Source organism: Colletotrichum graminicola (genome assembly GCF_000149035.1).
Source record: "Colletotrichum graminicola M1.001 genomic scaffold supercont1.29, whole genome shotgun sequence".
NCBI classification, from domain to species: domain Eukaryota; kingdom Fungi; phylum Ascomycota; class Sordariomycetes; order Glomerellales; family Glomerellaceae; genus Colletotrichum; species Colletotrichum graminicola.
This window is the reverse complement of record NW_007361033.1, coordinates 330907-351701: the sequence shown is the minus strand read 5'-3', so window position 1 is coordinate 351701 and position 20795 is coordinate 330907. Positions and strand designations below refer to the sequence as shown.

General features: G+C 55.7%; 5 protein-coding genes across 5 annotated transcripts; 3 read left to right on the top strand and 2 right to left on the bottom strand.

The window, feature by feature from the left end:
* Positions 1-766: 766 nt before the first annotated feature.
* Positions 767-2761, top strand: GLRG_07236 (variant SH3 domain-containing protein; the record flags this gene model as incomplete). The annotated part of the gene is made up of 2 exons (XM_008097921.1): positions 767-2233; positions 2288-2761. The coding sequence occupies 2 exons, from the start codon at positions 767-769 to the stop codon at positions 2759-2761; spliced, it is 1941 nt and encodes a 646-aa protein (XP_008096112.1).
* A 3271-nt stretch (positions 2762-6032) lies between these two features.
* Positions 6033-6544, bottom strand: GLRG_07235 (uncharacterized protein; the record flags this gene model as incomplete). Its single annotated transcript, XM_008097920.1, has 4 exons — positions 6033-6123; positions 6195-6377; positions 6470-6489; positions 6542-6544. The coding sequence occupies 4 exons, from the start codon at positions 6542-6544 to the stop codon at positions 6033-6035; spliced, it is 297 nt and encodes a 98-aa protein (XP_008096111.1).
* A 460-nt stretch (positions 6545-7004) lies between these two features.
* Positions 7005-8291, top strand: GLRG_07234 (54S ribosomal protein L3; the record flags this gene model as incomplete). The annotated part of the gene is made up of 1 exon (XM_008097919.1): positions 7005-8291. The coding sequence occupies one exon, from the start codon at positions 7005-7007 to the stop codon at positions 8289-8291; it is 1287 nt and encodes a 428-aa protein (XP_008096110.1).
* Positions 8292-8842: 551 nt separating this feature from the next.
* GLRG_07233 (cytosolic phospholipase A2 zeta) lies at positions 8843-11366 on the bottom strand (the record flags this gene model as incomplete). The annotated part of the gene is made up of 2 exons (XM_008097918.1): positions 8843-10828; positions 10881-11366. The coding sequence occupies 2 exons, from the start codon at positions 11364-11366 to the stop codon at positions 8843-8845; spliced, it is 2472 nt and encodes an 823-aa protein (XP_008096109.1).
* Positions 11367-18170: 6804 nt separating this feature from the next.
* On the top strand, positions 18171-20118 carry GLRG_07232 (septin; the record flags this gene model as incomplete). Its single annotated transcript, XM_008097917.1, has 4 exons — positions 18171-18564; positions 18670-18903; positions 18964-19430; positions 19483-20118. The coding sequence occupies 4 exons, from the start codon at positions 18171-18173 to the stop codon at positions 20116-20118; spliced, it is 1731 nt and encodes a 576-aa protein (XP_008096108.1).
* Between the last annotated feature and the right edge of the window lie 677 nt (positions 20119-20795).

Sequence of the window (20795 nt, the reverse complement as noted above, 5' to 3'; positions counted from 1 at the left end):
GCTGCCCCCTCCCACTTTTGTCTGTCTCTTCTTCCACCTTTTCCCCTTCTCCCCTATCACGTCCGAACTGCACACGCTCGTTGGGAACGACTGCTTCTGGTTGCTGCCACTCACTGCACTGCTTGCTGCATCAAGGTAGAGAGAATCCGGTCGTCTTCTCCCGCAGCCCCCAAGTGTCAGTCACCCTGTGCAGATTCATCCGTTCTTTCCACCCACACACGCCCAACGTACGGCATCACCTTGTCTTCATGACAACCCGCTGACACGTCTTCGCCACTGTCAACCATTTGTGAGCTGGTACTGAGATCCATCACCTCGACGTTCTCACCCTCACCTACCTTCTCACTTTACTCTCTTTTCCAGCCCAGCGCCGCTTTGCATTCGTTCGTTCCAAACAACACACAAACCCCCATACGTCCTCTCGACACCACCACCAACTCGTGTGTTCAACCGCCTTAACACTCCTTCCTCCACGACGATCCCCTGGCTGGTTCCGTTTACAGCCTGTTCATTCTTTTGACGACAACCTCACGAAAATCACCTTCTCTCAGGAGTGGACCCAACGTTCCGCCAACGATCCCATCACCAGCCTCTCTTGCAAATGCAACATTCTCCCTCATTTCCAGATACCCAGCTTCTTCTACCCACGACCTTGACGATACAAACTACCTCACCTATCTCGACATATCGCAATCACTGCTGGCTGTACTAGTCGCAGTCCCCCCATCTCGATTGCCTCGGATCAGACACTCATTCATCATTGGACATGGCTCATCATTATCACCGTCACAGGCGTCTGCCCCGCAACCCTGACTTCTGGGACGATGTTGGAAGTAAATTGGCGAATCTTAATCCCTTCGCGCCCGATAACGACAACGGAGGCAATGGAGGTAACTTCGAGATCCGGCAGGACAATGGCGATGGAGCCCCAACCACACAGCGCGCTAATACGAGACAAGCCCGGTCGACCGTTGTCAAAACCATTTACCAGACCGTCACCGACGGTGATCCTCGCCTCGCCCCCAGCCCGTCCTCGCCACCAATTCTCGCCCAACCTCCCATTCCCACCCAGGCGACATCGCCGTCGTCTGACCTCGCCGAGACCACTATCGCGAGGGCCGGCGCGCCCCTGGTTGTGACGCCCGACATCTCCTCCACCACTCCCACCGCCGCCGACGCCGACACGGCTACATTGCTGCCCTCAGTCATTGATGACCCCCTCACCCTCTCTGGGAGCATTCCCACTACCCTCGCCATCGCAACTGACACCCCGACTCTTGTCAGACCTGCCACGTCTGCCGCGACTGTGATCGGTGGCGGTGCCATCTATTCCTCCTCGCCGACCCCGACCTCGGCCGCCGCTGAGAAACCGGCCAGTGCCGAGACAAGCGGTGCCGCAAAGGCCGGCATCGCCATCGGTGTCCTAGCTGGTGTTCTTGTTGTCTTCCTGCTCGTCTTCTTCCTTTTCAACCGCCGCAAGAAGCAGTTGCAGCAGCAGCGCCTAGCCGACGAGGACGAGAAGAGCGATGGCTTCGGAACCGCCGCCGCTGTGACTAGCCAGAACCCTTACGCTCCCCGCATCAGCCTCCGTCCCGTCACCGAGTTTTCTCCCACCCTGAACATGGATAATGCCAGCAAAGGCCCGGCTGCCAACATGAACGCCAACTTGGCTCCTGCTGCTGCTGCTCTCGGTATCCGCAACCCGAACCAAAGCGCCTGGGAAAGACCGACGACGAGCCAGAGCGCGAACCCCGCAAACCCCTTTGGCGCTCAAGCCGAGAGAATCAATGGACCCATTCCCGAGGAGTCCGTCTGCTCCTTGGACCTCAACGAGAAGCCCCTGCCCAGCGTTGCGGACGCCTCCCCTGCCAGTGCTGCTATTGGTATTGCTGTCGGTGCTGCTGCCGCTGGTCCCTCGGCCGGAAATTTGACTCGCAAGACGTCGATCCGGAAGGACGGCCCCAAGGCACTGGATCTCACTCTGCCTGGCCCGATTACCCCCTTGTCTCTCATCCCCGCTTCCCCCGCCGGAACCACCTACAGCAGGGACTCTGCCGGCCCTGGTTACCAGTCCACGCCTTCTACTGGCTCTGCTGCCATTGCCGCCGCTGGTGGCCCTGTCAACACGACTGTTCACCGGGTACAGCTCGAATTCAAGCCTACCCTCGAGGACGAGATGGAACTGAGAGCTGGTCAGCTTGTGCGTCTTCTCCACGAGTACGACGATGGTTGGGTAAGTTACATGCAACGTCAACATGTCATGATTCTTAAGCTGACACATCAATAGGCGCTTTGCATCCGCTTGGATAGATCGCAGCAGGGTGTTGTCCCTCGCACCTGTCTGTCCGCTCGCCCTGTCAAGCCCAGGCCCCCCCAGGCTCAAGGTCCTCCGCGTGGTCATCCGACCGGTCCCGGGGCTCCCCGCGGCCCCGGCCCTAACGCCCCTCCTGGTCAGCGTCCTTTCACTCCTCAAGGTGGTCCTCATGGTGGCCGACCCGCTTCCCCATCCGGGCATGGCCCTATGGGACCTGGCGGCCGCCCTCAATCTCCTGGTCCCCGCTATCAAGGACCTCCGGGACAACGACCTCAAAGCCCTAACGAAATGGGAGGTCGCAACCAGAGCCCGGGACCTAGCAGAATCCCCCAGCCCACTCGAATCACTCCCAACAGTCCTCAGAGCAACCCAGGGCCAGCCCAGGGTCGTCCAGGCCCGCCTGTGGGGTCTGTTGGCCGGAAACCCGTTCCCGGACAAGCCGTATAAGCTGCGCCAAAACAGTACCCACGTACACCGAATCACTGCGTATATAACGTCTTTTGGCACAAAGGATGAGTTTCATTTCGTGGTTCTGCGATAGACCCGGGTCTATTATGCATTCTGGTCAGCAAAGGCAAGGCGTTTTCTGCGAACTAGCAAAAAGAAATCGGGGGTTTCGCTCCAACAGGTCTCTTACGGTAATAAATTCGATCAAAGGGAGAATCCGACGACGCGTTTTTACTATTCGAGTTACTCATTCACGACAAACCTTTCAATACACCCATTGTGCAGCCTGATACCAGTCAAGGCCCGCATATTTTCCCCCCTTCCTTTCATCCTTCTCGACGCTCATTCAGATCCCCTTTTTGCGATTTCGATTCTATATACCTGGCCCAACTCAATCGAATCAACTGGCAGTCTGCCTTTCTGCAGTTGCGACGATAGAACAGCGGGGTAGGGAAACTGCCTAGTGCTTGATGTATATTGCCCATTCTTGTTTGCTTTTTATTTTTCAATGAGTTCTTGCAGCTCTGGTGGCTGGGTTTTGGTCGGCCTCGCGAGATGCTGGGACGACCATATTAGGGCGGGACGGCGCGGGTTGCGTCGAGTCCCTTCCGTATGTCTTCATGAAGGGGATGCTATAGTTGCTGGATGGCACGAAGTCTTTTGGACGGACAAGACAAATCGAAAGAGGGCGAGATGAGAGAGAAGTTAGTGTCCTGGGAAGGACAGAACGCTAGAGCTGCTCCCTCGTGTGTAGCAAGCTAGGTATACAGTGAGATGCTCATAACTCGATGCGACCTTCCTGCTTGTTTACTACGTGATAAACCGGGGTCTTGTGATGTTTTCCAACGAGCAGAGGTTCGAGCTAGGTGGCAAATCCGTAGATGGTCTCATTGTGCCACGACAAACAACGCGACGTTCCTGCGTATTGGTTTTATCCCTCTTTCCGGGGGAATAGAGCAACGCCTCCCGATGAGGCGGTCTACTTGCCCCCGTCACTATAAGTCCAACTTGCCCAAGGCCGGTAAGTCCGCCCATGTATCTCAGCCGGGGGCTCTTCGCGGTGGCAGGACCCCGTGTGTATGTCGACCCTATCAGGTCCATTGCCGTCATGATCGGACCGCCATTGACTCGTTCGCCGGGCACAGTTGCTGGCCAGCTTGCCGGTGCCCGGCGTTCATGACGCGAAACCCTGGAGGAAGGATGCTGTTGTCCATATAACAACGCTCGAGCCCCGCACGCATTTGACGAGCCGTCTCGCCCTCACGACGCGGCTGTCTGGCGAGGGGAAAGTTCCAAGCCCCCCCCCCCCCCCCCCCCTCTATGTCTTTCTCGTAGCTCACAGCGGAATGATGCGGGCTCTGGGCGGTTTCCCACCAGGCCGCAAGCCGGAATCGGTTTCTCAAGGTAGTTAAGAAGTAGCGGGAGACTGTGTACATCTGTGTCCAAACCGAGGATCCGTGTCGGACAGGATCACATCTCCTATTCCGTGTCCAAGTTCTGATACACCCAACAAAGACATGGCTCTTTGACTTTTCTTCTGTCGATGGTCGACTCTGGGTGTCCAGACCTGCCTTGATGAGGGAAGCGGCATAAGCTTTCCAATTGTAGGGGCTATACCATAACCCCGTAATCCGGATCGCGACAGAAACCACCCCGACGCGGGTCTACCATACACACGAGAACAATCATGCACCGAGGCAGAAGAGTTGAGCCTAGATGTAAAGAGCCAGCAAGGAGCATCCATGCCCACCGTGGAATAAATCCGGCACACAAGACAGTTGCATTACAATCAACTTCTCTGCCTTTACATGAAGCATCACGCTCTCCGGCAATCTGTCCCTCACATAAGCTCTAGGTGGCCTATAGCCATATCTTGACATCGTTGCGTATGAGCTTTTACCATAGTCTTTCTGCTCTGGTTGCGATTCTTTGTAAGTGAGCAACAACGCGGAGTAAAAGACGAATGATCCGACGTAACGTGTTCGCAACTCAGCGAAGAGGTGGAGGGGGGGAGCACATTCCGAAATCCCTGGACAACAAACTTCAGCTCAGGCATCGGCATCGAGGACGCGAATTCGTATACCCCGTAAATAGAGCAGCGCGGCTGCTCCTTTGAACTATTCATGTGTGCGTCGCCTGTGCCATTCTCACAGGGGCAAAGTAGCGACCCTGTCATGGCTCCGAACCGGCTACTCTACCCGTACCGCGAGGCTCAATCCCGCAACTCTCCCGGAGAAGAGAAAGCAGAAGACGGCGTTGAAGTGAAAGTGACGTGGTTCATGAGAGATGGGTGTGATCGTGCACATAGTCTTCGTATCCCGGGCTTGCATTCGTGTTCGCGGCAGCCTGAGCTGTGGTGAAACTCATGCGCTCACCCCCTCCCTACTGCTCTTGAACAACTAATGGCAAAACCTAGGTCCGCAGAGGCAAAAAGGAAAAGCGAGGCATCCGTAGGCAAGTGACTTGGGCCAATGTCCGAATAACACATGCCTAAACTCGCACATCAGTAGTGCCGTTCACGGCTGAGATCCAGAACGAGTTAGCGGGCACACTCGGGTCGTGGGTGAGGCGACCGGTTCACATCACCCTGCTATATCTATCGATTCTTTGCCCGAAACCATGCAGGAAACACATTCGGCGCCTCTGCTCGCCCTCTCGCCGCAGGTCTCCAGGCCAAACCACCCGTTCCTTGGCACGGGTCAAGCCGGAGACTTGGGCTTCCGCGGAACAGCAACGGCCATAACCAAAGTTATGGATAGGTAGGGAGACATCTTGAACCTCACGATCCAATGTGACCCACTTACCGACTTACCTTTGCAACCTTTGTGATTGGTCAAGAGCATTACCCATGTTGTCACTCAAACTGAGCTGCTGGAACGGTCCATTGTCGCTGGATGACAAAGTGTTTGGAGCCGCAAGCTCGATTATTCGCCGTGATGGACGAGGGGGTGGCTCTCATAGACGCTGTCTTCTTCCAGTTCCTGATACTAAACGCGACAGGGATGACTTGCATCTTACCAGGCTTTGTTGCCAGCCGCACAGTTAATAGTCATGTGCGCCTTATCTGGCGCTTGTCAGGTGGTTCAGGACAGCCGCCTCGAATATCACCAGAAGCTGGTGGTGGAAGACGCGTTCAGGCGAGACTTGGTCGTCACAGTGGTCGATAGATGGCAGTTCCACCCACTATTCGCAACTGCCGCTGCCGCGCGGCGCTCAATTCCTCGGGTGCCATATATACATTGTACAAATTTTCATCGACCGTCCGAGTCGTTTATGAGTTCTGAACCGCCTCCGCCTGCGTTGTGTCCTTGGCCTTCCGCGCGGCCTGTTCTCTGTCGTACTCGATCAACTGCTTCGACCAGCTGTTGTGCCCACCCCCCCAATGGTTAGCGAACGCTCTTGTTTCCGGGATGACCGCGCATGGTGAACGTACTATCTGCTGGGGAAGAAACGTCCCTCCTGAGGCATCACGTAGCGCACCTCCTTCTCGGCGCTGATCTTCCAGATGACGGCGACGACGCCAGCCATGACGGCGCCGATGACAGCGGTGTTGCGCTTCCAGTTCGCGGGCTGGGCATACCAACCACCGGCCGGCGACCAGACGTGCTTGGGGTAGCTGTATCGCGGAGAAGAACGTGCCGTTAGAGGAGGCCGCTTTTTTTCGAGGGACCCGGGGGGCGGGCGGGTTGCGAGAAGCGCAGTACTTACGGAACCTTAGGACCGCCTCCCTGCAAGCGAGTTAGCAATTGGCGCAGCACACAGAGTCGAAGGACGACTTACCATTTTGGCTGTACTTTCGATATGAAGGACTAGGTGGTGTGGTGATGGCAATCGCTGTCCCGCCTCGGTTCGGACTGGAGCTTTTCGGCCTTTGGGACGTCGTGAATCTGAAGGTCCAGTCGCTCTTGCCCAGCGAGCGAGTGGAGCCCGAACCTTGGCCGGAGGCACGGAGGTTCGGATATTCCGCGGCGCCTGACTGGCTCGTGCACGGCCCGCCGCCCCTAGCAATCCTGCTGCTGGAGCTCACACGACTCGGCCAGAAACTTTTTCGTGTACGGGAGACCGGCCGCTGAGAGATAGAGAGAGAGCGAGAGAGACAGAAAAAAAAGGGACCGTCGCTACTCCGACCCAGCGAAAGACCTGGAACCTGTACAACAACCCAATTGATACCGCCCTTCTCTTGTCTTTCTTATTCTACGCCCTCCTTCCCTTATTTGTTCGGTTCCTTCCGTCCAGCAGCCAGATGAAGAGGTCAAGGATATCAAGATGCACCGGGCAACTGCTCAATGCCCCGGCCGGGACGCACGCCTCGTCGTGCCTGACGCCCATCTCCTTTAGACCACAGCAGCTCTCCCGGCCAAGCAACCCGGTGCGGACACGATCCATGTTCAGCTCGACCAAACCGGCGGCAGCGGCAGCGGCAGCGCCGCACCTCGCCTCCGAGTCCCTCGACGCCTCCTCGACGACGACAACGACGACACCCGCCGGCCCGAAACCCCTCCCGTCACCTCTCCCCAAGAAGGCCCTCAGCTCCGCCAAGCTCGCCGCCCTTCACGCCCGCCTCTCCCTCCCCGAGAAGCTTCCCCTCCAGACCCTCGCCCGCGCCCTCGTCGACCCCTCGGCCGACCCGAGCCCCAACTTCAACAACGCCAACCTCGCCGTCGTCGGCGGCACCCTCATCGGCTACCACGTCTCCGAGTGGCTCATCGCCCACTACCCGCGCCTGCCCATGGCTATCCTCTACGAGGCCATGCGCGCCTACGCCGGCTCCGACTCCCTCTACCGCGTCGCGAGCCAGTGGGGCGTCGAGAGCGCGGCCGCCCCCGGCGGCGAGGTCGACCCGGGCCTGCTGCAGTGGTCCCAGGACCCGGCCGCTGGCGTCGTCCACGGCCGCTGGGGTTACGTCCGCAAGGAGCACCGCCACCTCGACAAGTACAAGTGGCGCCGCTCCGTGTCGTCGCGCGTCGTGCTCGACGACGAGTTCGGCGACACTCTGCACGCCCCCGAGCCGAACCCGCTCGAGCCCGCCGCCGACCCGGAGGACCCGGCCATCGCGCGGGAGCAGTACATGAAGATCCGCAACAACGCGCACGCCGCCTTCGTCCGCGCCGTCGCCGGGGCCGTCTACGCCCACGCCGGCCGCGACGCCGCCCGCGCCTTCATCGACGCCCACGTCCTCAGCCGCAAGGTCGACCTCGAGAAGCTCTTCAGCTTCAAGCTGCCCACCCGCGAGCTGGCCATGCTCTGCGCCCGCGAGGGCTTCGAGGCCCCCGTCGCCCGCCTCGAGAGCGAGACGGGCCGCATGAGCAGGACCCCCGTCTACGTCGTCGGCATCTACAGCGGCCGCGACAAGCTCGGCGAGGGTACCGGCGCCAGCCTTGACTTCGCCCGCCTGCAGGCCTCCATGAACGCCCTCAAGGCCTGGTACCTCTACAGTCCCGGCGCCAAGGTCCGCGTCCCGAGCGATATGCTCGTTGAGGGCGCCAAGCCGTGGAAGCCTTTGCACATCGACATGGGGGAGATCATCTAAACTGTACAACAAAAACAGGGGAATGAGGAGAGGAAGAGAAACAAGGGGGAAAGGGGCACCAAAAAAAAAAAGAATCCATCAAATGTAATCCATTCACCTGGGCAAAACAGGAGAGAGAAGGCGGCAGGCAGGTGAAATAGGAGGTGGAGAGGGTAAAGGGGGAGATGTCGTTGAACCGCCAGGGGACAGGTGATCCCGGATGACCAATATGCCTCTTTTTGGCAGTGTACATTTTGAAACAAGGACATGTAGAAAGGTCAAGCATGTTTCTGTAAGATGAATAGATTTGTATAAAAAAAAAAGACACTCCTCGAAACGGGAACGATCTGCTGGACTCCAAAATCAAATCGCCGTGTCCTCGCCAAGGAGACACCGTCCTGAAGCCATGGCATCGCAGTCCCTGTTAAAGGACGAATGCTGGTACCTCCATTTTAGAATATAACAATACAATATGCTTGTCAGCTAGTCTACAAAGAACCTTTGCCAAATGGGCGCCGTTCCATCTCTCTCCTGGGTATCTTCAATCTATGAACTCCAATAACACGACGATATCAGCTGAACTGATCACCTTCGCCCAGCTTGTGTGCCATGCCCTGCCTTACCAACCGCCTGTACCGATCCATCCGGGACTTCTCAATCTTTTCGAGTCTGAGCTTCTTCTTGCGCTCGTACACGGCCCGCACCGTGCCGCGGATCTTTTCCCGCCCCTCAGCATAGTTAGCCCTCGAGAGCGCGGCGACCTGCTCGATCTGGTCCGGTGTGTAGACGAAATTCCAGGTGCTCAAGAAGTCGGTCGTGCCCGGGTTGATGCCGGGCACCTTGGGGTTCGCGAGGTAGGGAAGATAGATGATGGCGATGCCGGCGTCGGGCTCCATGAGCTGCCAGGAGGTGGACTCGTCGATGGCCTTCGATTGAGGTGGGGGTTCCGAGGTGCGCTCCTGAGTTGTGCCGACCCAGACTGTGCAATAACCAAGCTCTCCGGACTCTTCGTCGCCGGGACTAAACTTGGAAGCCTGTCCCTTCTGCGTGTCTTCGTTTGGCTGGTTCTCCCCAGCGTGGTGCTCGTGTTGGAACTCCTTGGCCTCATACAGTTTCTGGTCTGCCTCCTGCGTGGATGCGGCCTCGGCCTCTAGCAACTCATCGCGGACCTGCTTTGATGATTCCCCGGCCTTGGGCCAGCCAACGCCGACGGGCCAGCCCTTGATACCTCGCTGGCGGGCATAACCATCGGCGACTGCAAGCCAATTGTCGGTCTTGATGTCTGCGGATGCATCAAAAGCCACAACAACATCAACGTCTCGACCCGGCCGAAGAAGCGGGTAGATGGGAAGGTTGTTGGACATGCCAGCGTCCATGAGTTGGATGTGCTCTGACTTGTACACGCTCTTTGGTACCGTGTCGGGGAGCTTGTCCTCCATACCATAGGCGAAGTTCGCAACAGTGCCAGGGTCGATAGGATGTACTTTGCTGAGGTCCTCGTTGTAACCGGTGATCATGCCGTCCAAAGAGCTGAAACCAGCGATACTCTGAACAATGGGCCTGACCTCGTTGTAATAGTGGCTGAGTGTCGCGCAAAAGGCGCTGCCGAAAACGCCCAGGAGGAAGGGCAAGCGGGTTTCGGGCAGGTGGAAACCTTCTTCAGGGGGTACGTCGACGCCGTTTTCGAAGCGTCTTCCCATGGCCCAGGTTGGAATGCCTGCTTGAAACTCTTCGCAGAAGAACTCGTAAGGTGTGATTTCGAACCATTGAAACCAGGCCTCTTGTTTAGCAACTTCCTTCGCTGCCTCGGATGTTGAAGGGACCTCTCCGCTCCCGTCGAGGTCGACGTCAGGGATCTCATGGCGGACGGCGGTGTAGATGGGGAGCGGATTCTGTCCGTATTTGATGTAGTCTCGCTGGTTAGAGAGTTTAAAGTCCCGGTCGTTTACTTCTAGTTCGCCTTTGGGGACTAGATATCTCGCCGCCAAGAGAAGGCCATAAATGTCGACCAGTCCGAAATCGGCTCCTGGGTCCCCCTTGAGCTTCTCAACGAGGCCGCTCAGGATGGATTTGTTTGTAGGCGCCGAGAGCAGAGTTTGGAAAGCTACGGGGGGGTATGCAATATGAATGCCGGCGCGAGCCTTTAGGTGCTGCAAGAGGCGGTCCATGCTACCTTCCGAGATAGACGAGTGATACAGCGCCTGTAGCCAACAGGAACCGCTCACGCCGGAGGTGTAAGTGACGCAGTCGAAAAGGCCGTCTTCGTCGGCAGCGAGCATAGAGCCGGTGCCAGCGACGAGGGCCCTGAGGCCGCCTCCGGAGCCACACATGGCGATAGTCGGGACGTCTTCTGGGTGGACATCCTTTTCGTCGAGATCCAAGTACTTAGCCAAGGCCATAGTGGTGACCCTCTTTCTCCTAGCCAGAAACTCTTTTTCTTCGTCGCAGAGGTCGTTGGAGACTCTCACACTGGCACCATATTGCACTTCGGGGTTGGCAAAGGGATCGTGGGCTTCTCGCCAAATTTCGTCGGCTAGAGACCCAGGTGCCATGGATAGCTGGCCTGGTCAGTACATTGAAGCAAGGGAGCAAGAGCGCCGGCAGACTCACCTCTCTCTGGAGTTTCCGGATGTAGCCGGGGATCAGCCTGGACCATTCTGGCAGGATGAAGCCGACAATCTTGTCGGCGCTCCACTGGATATCGGTGGCGTCGGACAGGGTCTCGAACTTGAGTGCAAAATTGTACCAGGCGCCGTCGTTGGAGCCGCCGGTCGCTTTCCCGGCTTGGCCATCGCGAACCCTATTGCTCCTCTCGTCCTGGGCAAGCGACAGCCGCTCAAACTCTTCCGACGGGTACAGCAGCCATAAGAACAAGGCACCGGAGAGCAGGGCGACGGGAAGGGACGTCTTCTTCTTGGGCGGCGAGCTCTCCTCAGTCGCGGTGAAGAAGCTGTGCTTCGACTGACGCGACAGCGTGGGTCGCCTGTGAACGAGGAGACCATGAGTTCTGATGCGCCCGACATTGACGCTGTGGTGAAAGGCTATCGTGCCAGCCCGGCGCATGGCGTCACGGGAATATAGCGCGAACAATCTCATCTTGGCGGTGTTGGGGGGCTGGAGTCAAAGGGCATACATGACTGGCCGGCCAGTCGAGCCGAATTCGGTGGTGGTGGTAGTGATGATCAGCAGGAACCGAACGTGGCACGGTGTGGTAGTGGTGAGCACGGCGGCGGTTGCGAACGATGGAATGCTTAGGATCAAAGGAACCTCGGGGACAGGGGGTTACGGATTCGGCGAGGTGGTTGCCTTCATATTGGGTCGAGGGTTTCTTGATGTGTCTAAGAGCCAAAGTAGGTAGGTAGGTGTGACGAGGCGGGATGGAAAGGGAAGACAAGACAAAAGACAAACAAAGGTGGGCTATGCTAAACGGGCACAAGACGGCATGAGGCAATCTCATCGATCGAGCCCGAGCATACATACTTGCATGCAAGTTGGTATCTCAACAACTCTCTCTCTGCTTACCCTGGCCCGCTCCTGACATCATTGAAGCATGATCGGGATTGGTGGATCAGAAGCAAGGAAGAGCTTAGGGGAGGGGCGAACGGACTAGCGCAGCGCAGCGGACCTGCGTCAGGCGAAATAAGACGAGACAAGCAGCTTCCACTCAGTCGACGTACGATGGGTAAGTACCGTGCTATCGTGCTATTGTGAGCCCAAATCTCCACCGTCCGCTACAAATGCTCCGAGCGCCCTGATTCGCCAATTCAAATGCACCCGATGGCCGCTGCTCTGGCCACTCGGTGGCGCCATGTTTCTCTTCGCTCCAGTCTTCCCACCCCCCGGCCGTTGCCGCCTACCATGTGACAATGACATGTTTTAGTGTCATGGTCACCGTTCGGGCGAGCCTAGAAGCTCCGAAAACAAAGAAAAAAAAAGTCTCTTCAGACGACCTCATAACTCAATCATGAGGGGACAAATCAGCGGGTCATCTGGGGTAGCAAGGAACAGACAGATTTGACTTTTCCTATCGTATAGGTAGGTATTACAACCTACCCTCAACTAAGAAAAGAAGCCTTCTGCACCCGGCTTGCCCAGCCCTTCCCAACGAACATGTGGGCATCTTCTGTATCTGGTTCGCCACCGTCTGTGGCGTCCTGTTGTCCGTTTGAAATTCATCAGTATTGCCAGGCTCTTGTTATCTCCTTGGTTTGTCCGTTCTTTCCCGGGTAGTTCGTCCAAACGTCAAGACGGCCATACCAGCCCAAGGACTCGCATACTTCTGTCTTTGGTGCACGGCAGTGGTATCAGTATCATCGCTCCTTGCATGTTCAGTCATTCTCAGCCCATCCAAATGTGTTTTTTCTCTTACCAAATGTGTGGTGACATGCCACGGGCGGTGTGACGGCATCGCGGGTTTCTAGTCGAAGACTTTATCAGCACCGGCTTCCAGTTGCTTGGCGCTGAAGTACGATAACATATGCCGGGTGTCCACAGCTGTACGATTGGATCGCATCGGTCGCGAGGTGAAATAGGAAGGTATGTCCAAGCCGAGCAAGCTATGCATGCCTCATTTGTTTCTCCATACGATATTCATAAGACAAGGCTATCAAGAGAATTGTCATAACTTTGATCCATTATGACGAGCTGATCGTTTCTTACGTAGCATTGCATACCTCTTCTTTTGAGGCTGGCGCCTTGACTAAGTTGCCGCCGCATGCCACCGCGGCTGACCAAGCACGGTAACTCTTGATCGGTTTAAAGTCGCTCTATATTGGTGGTGTGCCTTAAGAAAAAGCCTTACGCCCAGGAGATACTCGTGTGGCAGCCGTCGCCATCGTCGACGCAGGTAAACCACCCTCTCAACGCGCACAATCCATCTCAACACAGACTGGTGCGTTATACCACCGCGAGGGTTATATGTACTCGGATCTAAGGTCACTGCGATCGACAGGCGGTCCGAACTAGACAGCCATCAGGGTTTCCGGATTTATAAAAAAAAAACATCAGAGCTGTTGGCAAGGCTAATTCATCGATGTTGGAATTCCTCTTTTTCGATGGCGAGATATACGAGCCACGCCAATGAAGGATGGTTTGCTTAGTTCCAACAAAATCCGTCGTGAACGATTGAGCAAAGGCAATGGTCGAAATACTACAAGATATACTCGAAGCATCTCGCCCTCTTCAGCATTACCGTCCGAGACGTAATTTTGCAGTGTGTTCATCGGACCACGAAAAAGATGACACAGCAACCGAGTTCGGCGATGACCAGCAGTTTGCAACTGGCCGACGATGGACAGTTCCGGTCCGAGAAGCCAGAAATGCAGGAACGTAGCCACATGGGGCATTTCACCTAGCCTTCTTGATGGGTAGCCTACCTCCTGAATATCTCTGGCTTCGTCCAAAAACCAAGTGGGTATAAAAGAAAGGTTGGGTGAACATAACTTTATGGGGGTTAAGGGTTTAGGGTAGAGCGGTCCCTCAGAATCGACCGGTATCGTCGACGTCGTGATAAAAGACGACGACAGAATATGACATGTCGGCGCGAGCAATGAGCGGCTTTATATCGTTGTATGCAAGCCTCTTGCACGAAGGACGAGGGTACCGACGAGGCCGACGTCATTGCAACGGCTTCCAGGGTACCAGCCGAACTCCGCGGTGCCGGACCTTGTCGATATCGGAACGAAGGCAAACGTCCCATCTCTTCCATACTCCCCCTCCCCCCCTCTCCCCACCAGAATATCCTTGCCGTGGACCGTCCCCGGAAGCGCTTGCTCGTACTAGCTTGTAGGTGAATGACAAGGCCGAGTCTGACAGAGTGCTTCAGTCAATGACCATTGCGCAGGCCTGAGCCGGCAACCCACCGCTGCTCCCGGAAATCGAGATGCCGAAGCACATGGCAACGTGCCAGGAACCGCCCTGGGGAGTGATTCCGTGATTTCTTGGCAAGATGGGACGGCCTCTATCGGCCACGGTGGCGGATGAGGTTCGTCTACCAATCGGCAGACACAGGCTTTATACAAACAACTGGACAGCGGATGGGAAGGGTGTAGGTGATGATGGCGGAGCGAGCTTTTTCTTACAGGATGGTAGCGGAAATTGCATAGCCATTAGCAAAGTATGCCATTACGAGTACGGATACCAGAGAGAGGAAGGATGTTCCCGGCAAGGAAGAAGTAAACTGGATGAGGGGGAGCAAGAAGGTCTAACCGAATGAAAGCAAGAGGCGGGAACTTTGCTCTGGCAGAGTGAGTTGGCGCCATGGATAGTGTTTGCTGGGTGACGGAGCAAGCAACACCAGCGGGTTTGTGGTTTTCTCGTTTGTCGATGCCGGGTCTGTGGCTACACTACAGAGGCTGCACTCGGCCGGTCAGCAAACCGTCGGACGGTGACAAGGGGTCTGTCTGTCTTATATGGGCAAGACAGCGAGACCCGAGACACGGGCGAAGGCTGGCTGCCAAACCTGCATCAAGTTTCTTTTCTGTCTTTTGGGCCGACGGCGATGCGCCCACGACCCTCGGTTCGGTCACGTCACTCGACGGCTCGGTACCCAGGTAGGTACCTAGGTACCTAGTGAGCTTCGGCGGCAGTTGGTTCGTTGGTTTGGTACGGATACATTCTACAGCAGCGGGACGATTTCCAGCCAAGCCAAGAGCAGCAAGCATCAGGCGTGGCGCCGGCCCAGGGACTCCGGTGCAGTCTCCTGTCCTGCAGGTCCAAGGGGTCTACTGCTGCAGGCAAAAGTGGCGGAAAAGGGACGCCGGAAGGGACAATGGAGTGTGAGGTCTGCAGCACATCCGTCATAATATATCATAGTAAACTCAATCTAACTGGGATGGTCTACTTGCCGTTACTAGACAGGCAGATGGGTAGTTAGTTTGTTGTTAGTGTACAGATAGTGTGTATGTTGGAGCATCTGGATGAGGAGGGGGGGGCGAAGTCGGTGCCAGCGAACGGCTCGTGTCGGATAGTGTTTCCACCCGTACCTTTCGGGGTGCGTGTCACAGGTCCCGAGCTCTGGTGCGGACTAGCACCGGGTGGACAAGTACACAGTTCGGAGTACCGTACCGTACGGATTCCGTACAGGTGCCACGTATTCGAGTGATTGGCTGACTGATTGCCTGAGGCGCGACAGAATTTGTGCAGGGTAGCCCGTCGGGCACGCATGGGGGTTGGAATATCACATCCGGCCGCCATTTCCCACGTCTCTCTCTCTCCCTCTCACTCTTTGCTTCCTTTCCTTCCTTTGCCCCATGGATCATGGGTGAGGGTGGAAATTGAAGGTCGGACTGCTGCTTTCCGGCCCTTACTAGGTATGTAATGCAAACAGACCCTGTATGGTCGTGCAGCAGCAGCAGCGGCAGCAGCACCAGCAGCAGCAGCACCAGCAAAGATAGGTACGTAGACTACAAGTACATTCCACCTTAGGTAAGCAACAGCAGCCGGCCTTATCCTCGTCCCAAGTCTGGATTTTCTGTGAGGAGCGAATTCAAAGTTGACCGACTCTGCAATTTTTGACAGTACCTTAATGCATGCGGGAAACAGACCATCACTTGTATGACACCGAGGGGAAGAAAAAAAAACTTGTTTCATATGTTGCAGGATGGACACCTGTCATTGTTGCAATATGTGATGCGATGCTTCCTTGGCCTCTGATACTTCAATTGTCAAGTACGAAAGCGAGGCGAGGCGAGATGCTTAGGCATCGTGGCTTTTAATGATTTGAGGATGATAGTTAGAATGCTACCTATCTATCTACAGACGCTGATCAGGATGGGCTCCCAGAACGCCCCAGATGATTTCTTCCGTTCCTAGCTCTCCTCACCCCCCCTATCGCCCTTTTTTTTCTAGTTTTTTATTTATTTACTTCTTACTCGCATTCCGTACAAGCACAAGCACTTGCATGGGGTTACTTTGCTTTTTTAGTGGAGCGAATGCCAGCAAGAAAAGCATCGCAGGCCACCCAACCGTCGGGCATGAAGACGAAAAGATGCCTCTTAAGCCGTGGTTCTCGGGTGATGCCTCTTTGACAGTACCGGATAAACACCTGCACCGGACACCAAGCGCATTCGTATCAGAAAAGGAGGCGAAAAGAAAACGGGGGGGAGAAGGAGGGAAGGAAGCAAGGGGAAAAAATAAAACAAAATAGAATAAAATAAAACCAGAGCTTGTCGTTCATTCTCCAATCTCCAGGTGCTCCTTTTGGGGATTTTTTCTCTCCGTGCTTCATTACGACCACCACCTCCCCGGCCAATGAGACGCCGCTATTGACTGAGGCCCTGGTCTCTAATTCGGTCGCTCCACCTGCAATCCTTACCGGGAATCCACAGAAAACAAGCCAACCCGATATGGTCTAGTCGTGGCTCAACCCCCTTTTGTTTGGTGTGCGAATGAGCGAGCGAGAGAGAGAGAGAGAGAGAGAGAGAGGAAGACAGACAGAGAAAGGGAGAGGCAGATGGAAGGAACGGGACAGACAGCAACGTGTGCTTCCCCTATCCATCCAGTCATCCACTACGCTGACCAGCACTGTAGCACCCACCAGGGTGGCCCCGGCGGCAGTACCGTACCGTACCGAATAGCGTTATGCCCGGCATCACAGCGCACGCTGGTCCCCTGTACGGATAGCAGAGGTACCAGCGGCAGCAACTACCCAGCCAGCAGATACAGGTACGTGACCTGACCTGACACTGACCCCCTTCCATTCCACCAGCGCAAGTGCAGAGGCCACTGGTCATACAGCAGGGCGCAGGCGCAAAACAACAGGTGCAGCTGCCAACTAATGTGCTGACCCAAGGTGCCAAGGTACCTACCTACCTGCCTTGGGTAGATAGGTACATTGTCTTCCTACCTACTTGCCTGACCACTAATACTCAGTACTGTGCAGGTACCCGGGCAAGGGACGTGGAAAGGGGAGCACACGTCGTAAGGAAAACGGGGTCACACAGCCAAATCTTTCCTTACCCCGTCGCACCCTAAATTTCCCCTTCCCACCCAAAACGTATGTTCATCGAGAACCTACCTCCCTCGACTTCGACTTCACAACCATCGCACACTCTCTCTTCCCCGAGGTTGTGAATCTTCTTCCCTTCGACCCCATCATCCATACTGCTTCGAGCATTTCCAGCATCACTTCTTCGGAAACCGCCAGGTCTCCCAATCGTCTGTCGCCAGACCTTTTCTTCTCTTCGCCCGCTCTCTTCGACTCCCTTTCTCTCTCTCGTTCGTTACCCACCTGCGACGCTCCTTGACACGCGATTGCTCTTTAGACGTCCAGGTATGTACGGCTTTCCCTTCCCAGCCTGACATTGATTCCCACGCATTGCTTCTGTTCCAAACATGACCCGGTTGAGGAAACAAGAGAGAACCCGAAGCTTATCTTTTCTGTCACTTGGTCCGCCGTCCGATCTTCGTTCGCTCTTGCCGTCGTTCGAGTCGCTCCTATCCTGTCCCATCTCTTCTCCCTTCGCACCTCACCTCCCTGACGGCACTCTGCGCCCGTAGCATCGTCATCTACGTCACTCCGTTGCTAACTCCTTCTTTGCGGTCTATAGATCTTGTCTTTAGATCAATTCCTTCTCCAAATTAACAACCTCCGACAATATTCGATATGGGTAAGCACATTCTCTCCCGATGATACACTGCATGAGACCATGGCAAGGCGAGGCAAGGCAAGAAGAACCCGTGTGTCTTCCAACGAGCAATGGCCTTCTCGAGCCCTCTCAATGCCCTTCTCGTCCCGGCCCTCGTCCTGGAATCTCCTCTCGACATCAGACGCATCTCTCGTTACGCCCACATTCGTTCTACCAATCTACCGTTTCTTGGCTTCTCCTTTTTTGGTCTTATATGAAATAGGCCAGAGATATTGCTCTGCACCACCCACTTCAACACAGCACGATATCCAAAATGGCCATCAAATTGGTTGAGCACGTCAAGGCACGCACCAGGAGCGTCCAGCTGGACAAGTCCGCCGCCCCCGACACCTCCAGGAGATACAGTAGCTTGCCGGCAACCGTGGATATCTTCAAGGGGAAAACCAAAGCAAATGCCAAGCTTGCCTCGGAAGTATCCTCGGACTCTACTGCAACCGTTCGCCGCTACAAGAGCTTGCTTGACGTCGAAGACGCGCCCAAGATTGGGCCCAACAAACCCATATCATACGAGGATCTTTATCAGAACACCCACCACAAAACCCCACCCGCCAAACGGCCTTGTCCGGAACCTAACCAGGAGCCCCGGGACCCCCAGGACCCCCAGGACCCCAGCCAGACAGCCAAAGTGGACAAAGCTCTGTCGACCAGTGTGTCACCATGTCAGGAGCTCCTCTTGCCTCTCTGCCTTGCTACTGCATACTTAGAAACATTCTCAAGAGCGATCAAATTTGCTGACATGATTGCACACATAGATTCTGAAGGTTCTCCTGCTACCTCCCCGCCCCCCTCGCGGGCGCCTACTTCGCCTCCCGAAGAGCCCGTTTCTGACTCCTACCTAGCTGGTGTTGCCCCCTCGGCTCCATCCAGCGATCTTAGGAACATTGTTCGTCGCAAGCTGACTGGCTACGTCGGCTTTGCCAACCTGCCCAACCAATGGCACCGCAAGAGTGTCCGTAAGGGCTTCAACTTCAATGTCATGGTCGTTGGTGAGTTTTGGTTCATTTATCCAGAATTCGAGAGCGATAGCTGACGGACTCAACATCCAGGTGAATCCGGCCTTGGAAAGTCGACCCTCGTCAATACTCTCTTCAACACCTCCCTGTACCCTCCCAAGGAGCGCAAGGGACCCAGCCTCGACATCCTCCCCAAGACTGTCCAAATCCAGTCCATCAGTGCTGACATCGAGGAGGCCGGCGTCCGTCTCCGCCTGACGGTCGTCGACACCCCTGGCTTTGGTGACTTTGTCAACAACGACGAGTCGTGGCGCCCGATTGTCGACAACATTGAGCAGCGTTACGACGCCTACCTCGATGCCGAGAACAAGGTCAACCGCATGAACATTGTGGACAACCGTATCCATGCCTGCGTCTTCTTCATTCAGCCCACCGGCCACTCCCTGAAGCCCCTGGATATCGAGGTCATGCGCCGTCTTCACACAAAGGTCAACCTCATCCCCGTCATTGCCAAGGCCGATACCCTCACCGACGAGGAGATTGCCAACTTCAAGTCTAGAGTATGTCCAACCTCGTATAGCCCTGCAATTGCACGTACTGACCTGCGATCAGATTCTTGCCGACATCAAGTACCACGACATTCAGATCTTCGAGGGCCCGCGCTACGAGCTTGACGATGAGGAGACCATCGCCGAGAACAACGAGATCATGTCCAAGGTTCCTTTCGCAGTGGTCGGTGCTACTAACGAGATCACCAACGCCGACGGACGCAAGGTCCGCGGACGTAGCTACCCCTGGGGTGTAATTGAGGTGGATAACGAGGAGCACTGCGACTTCGTCAAGCTCCGCCAGATGCTTATCCGTACCCACATGGAGGAGCTCAAGGAGCACACCAACAACAGCCTGTACGAGAACTACCGTACCGACAAGCTCATCGGCATGGGTGTGTCGCAAGACCCCAGCGTCTTCAAGGAGGTCAACCCTGCCGTCAAGCAGGAGGAGGAGCGCGCCCTGCACGAGCAGAAGCTCGCCAAGATGGAGGCCGAGATGAAGATGGTCTTCCAACAGAAGGTCGCCGAGAAGGAGAGCAAGCTGAAACAGAGCGAAGAAGAGCTCTACTCCCGCCACAGGGAGATGAAGGAGCAGCTGGAGCGCCAACGAATGGAGCTCGAAGAGAAGAAGCAAAGAGTCGAGAGCGGTCGGCCCATCGAAAAGGAAGGCAAGCGGAAGGGCTTCTCGCTCCGTTAAGATGCCACTCCCTGCCTCGGTCTCTTGACGCCATACGGTGTTCGCATTCTTCTCCTTTCCACGACCCACGTCCAAGTACCAATGATGCCCATACAATACCAGCACAACGCGTCTCTTTGTGTCGATTCTCTTCTTGTTTTTTCTTATCACCACTTTTCTCTGGACCTCTTTTAATCAATCAAACCCCCTCATCTAATCACACACGAAATCCCAACATCACCAAAAGTCTTTACGAAGCAGGCACGCAAGGGGGCTTGATGCAGACTAAAGAGGGGACACGCGAAGGAAACAAATACGACGAGTCATTGCTTCCGCGAGGCTTGATTCTGGCGATGAGGCGTTTCACGGAACACTTTTGCAGCCCTACTACTGGCTGTAGTCTTGTCTCTTTTTGAATGGCAGACTCGGTCGAGGGGGACCTCGGAGATGCTTGATTTAGTCGGTGGGACTTGCGTTAGCACAGTATCCTCGTGGATTCATTTCTTCTCGGAAAAAGACTGGCCACTCGGAATACGGTTTTATAATCTACGACGCCACGCTCGATACTCTTCTGTCTCATGGTGTTGAATCAGCCACCCTTCCAGCTGTGAACACACGACCATGGTAGACAGATGGTACCGCTGCGTTGTGATGGGAGCAGCCCGCTTATGTCTAGCAAACCACCCCTCGATGTTGTA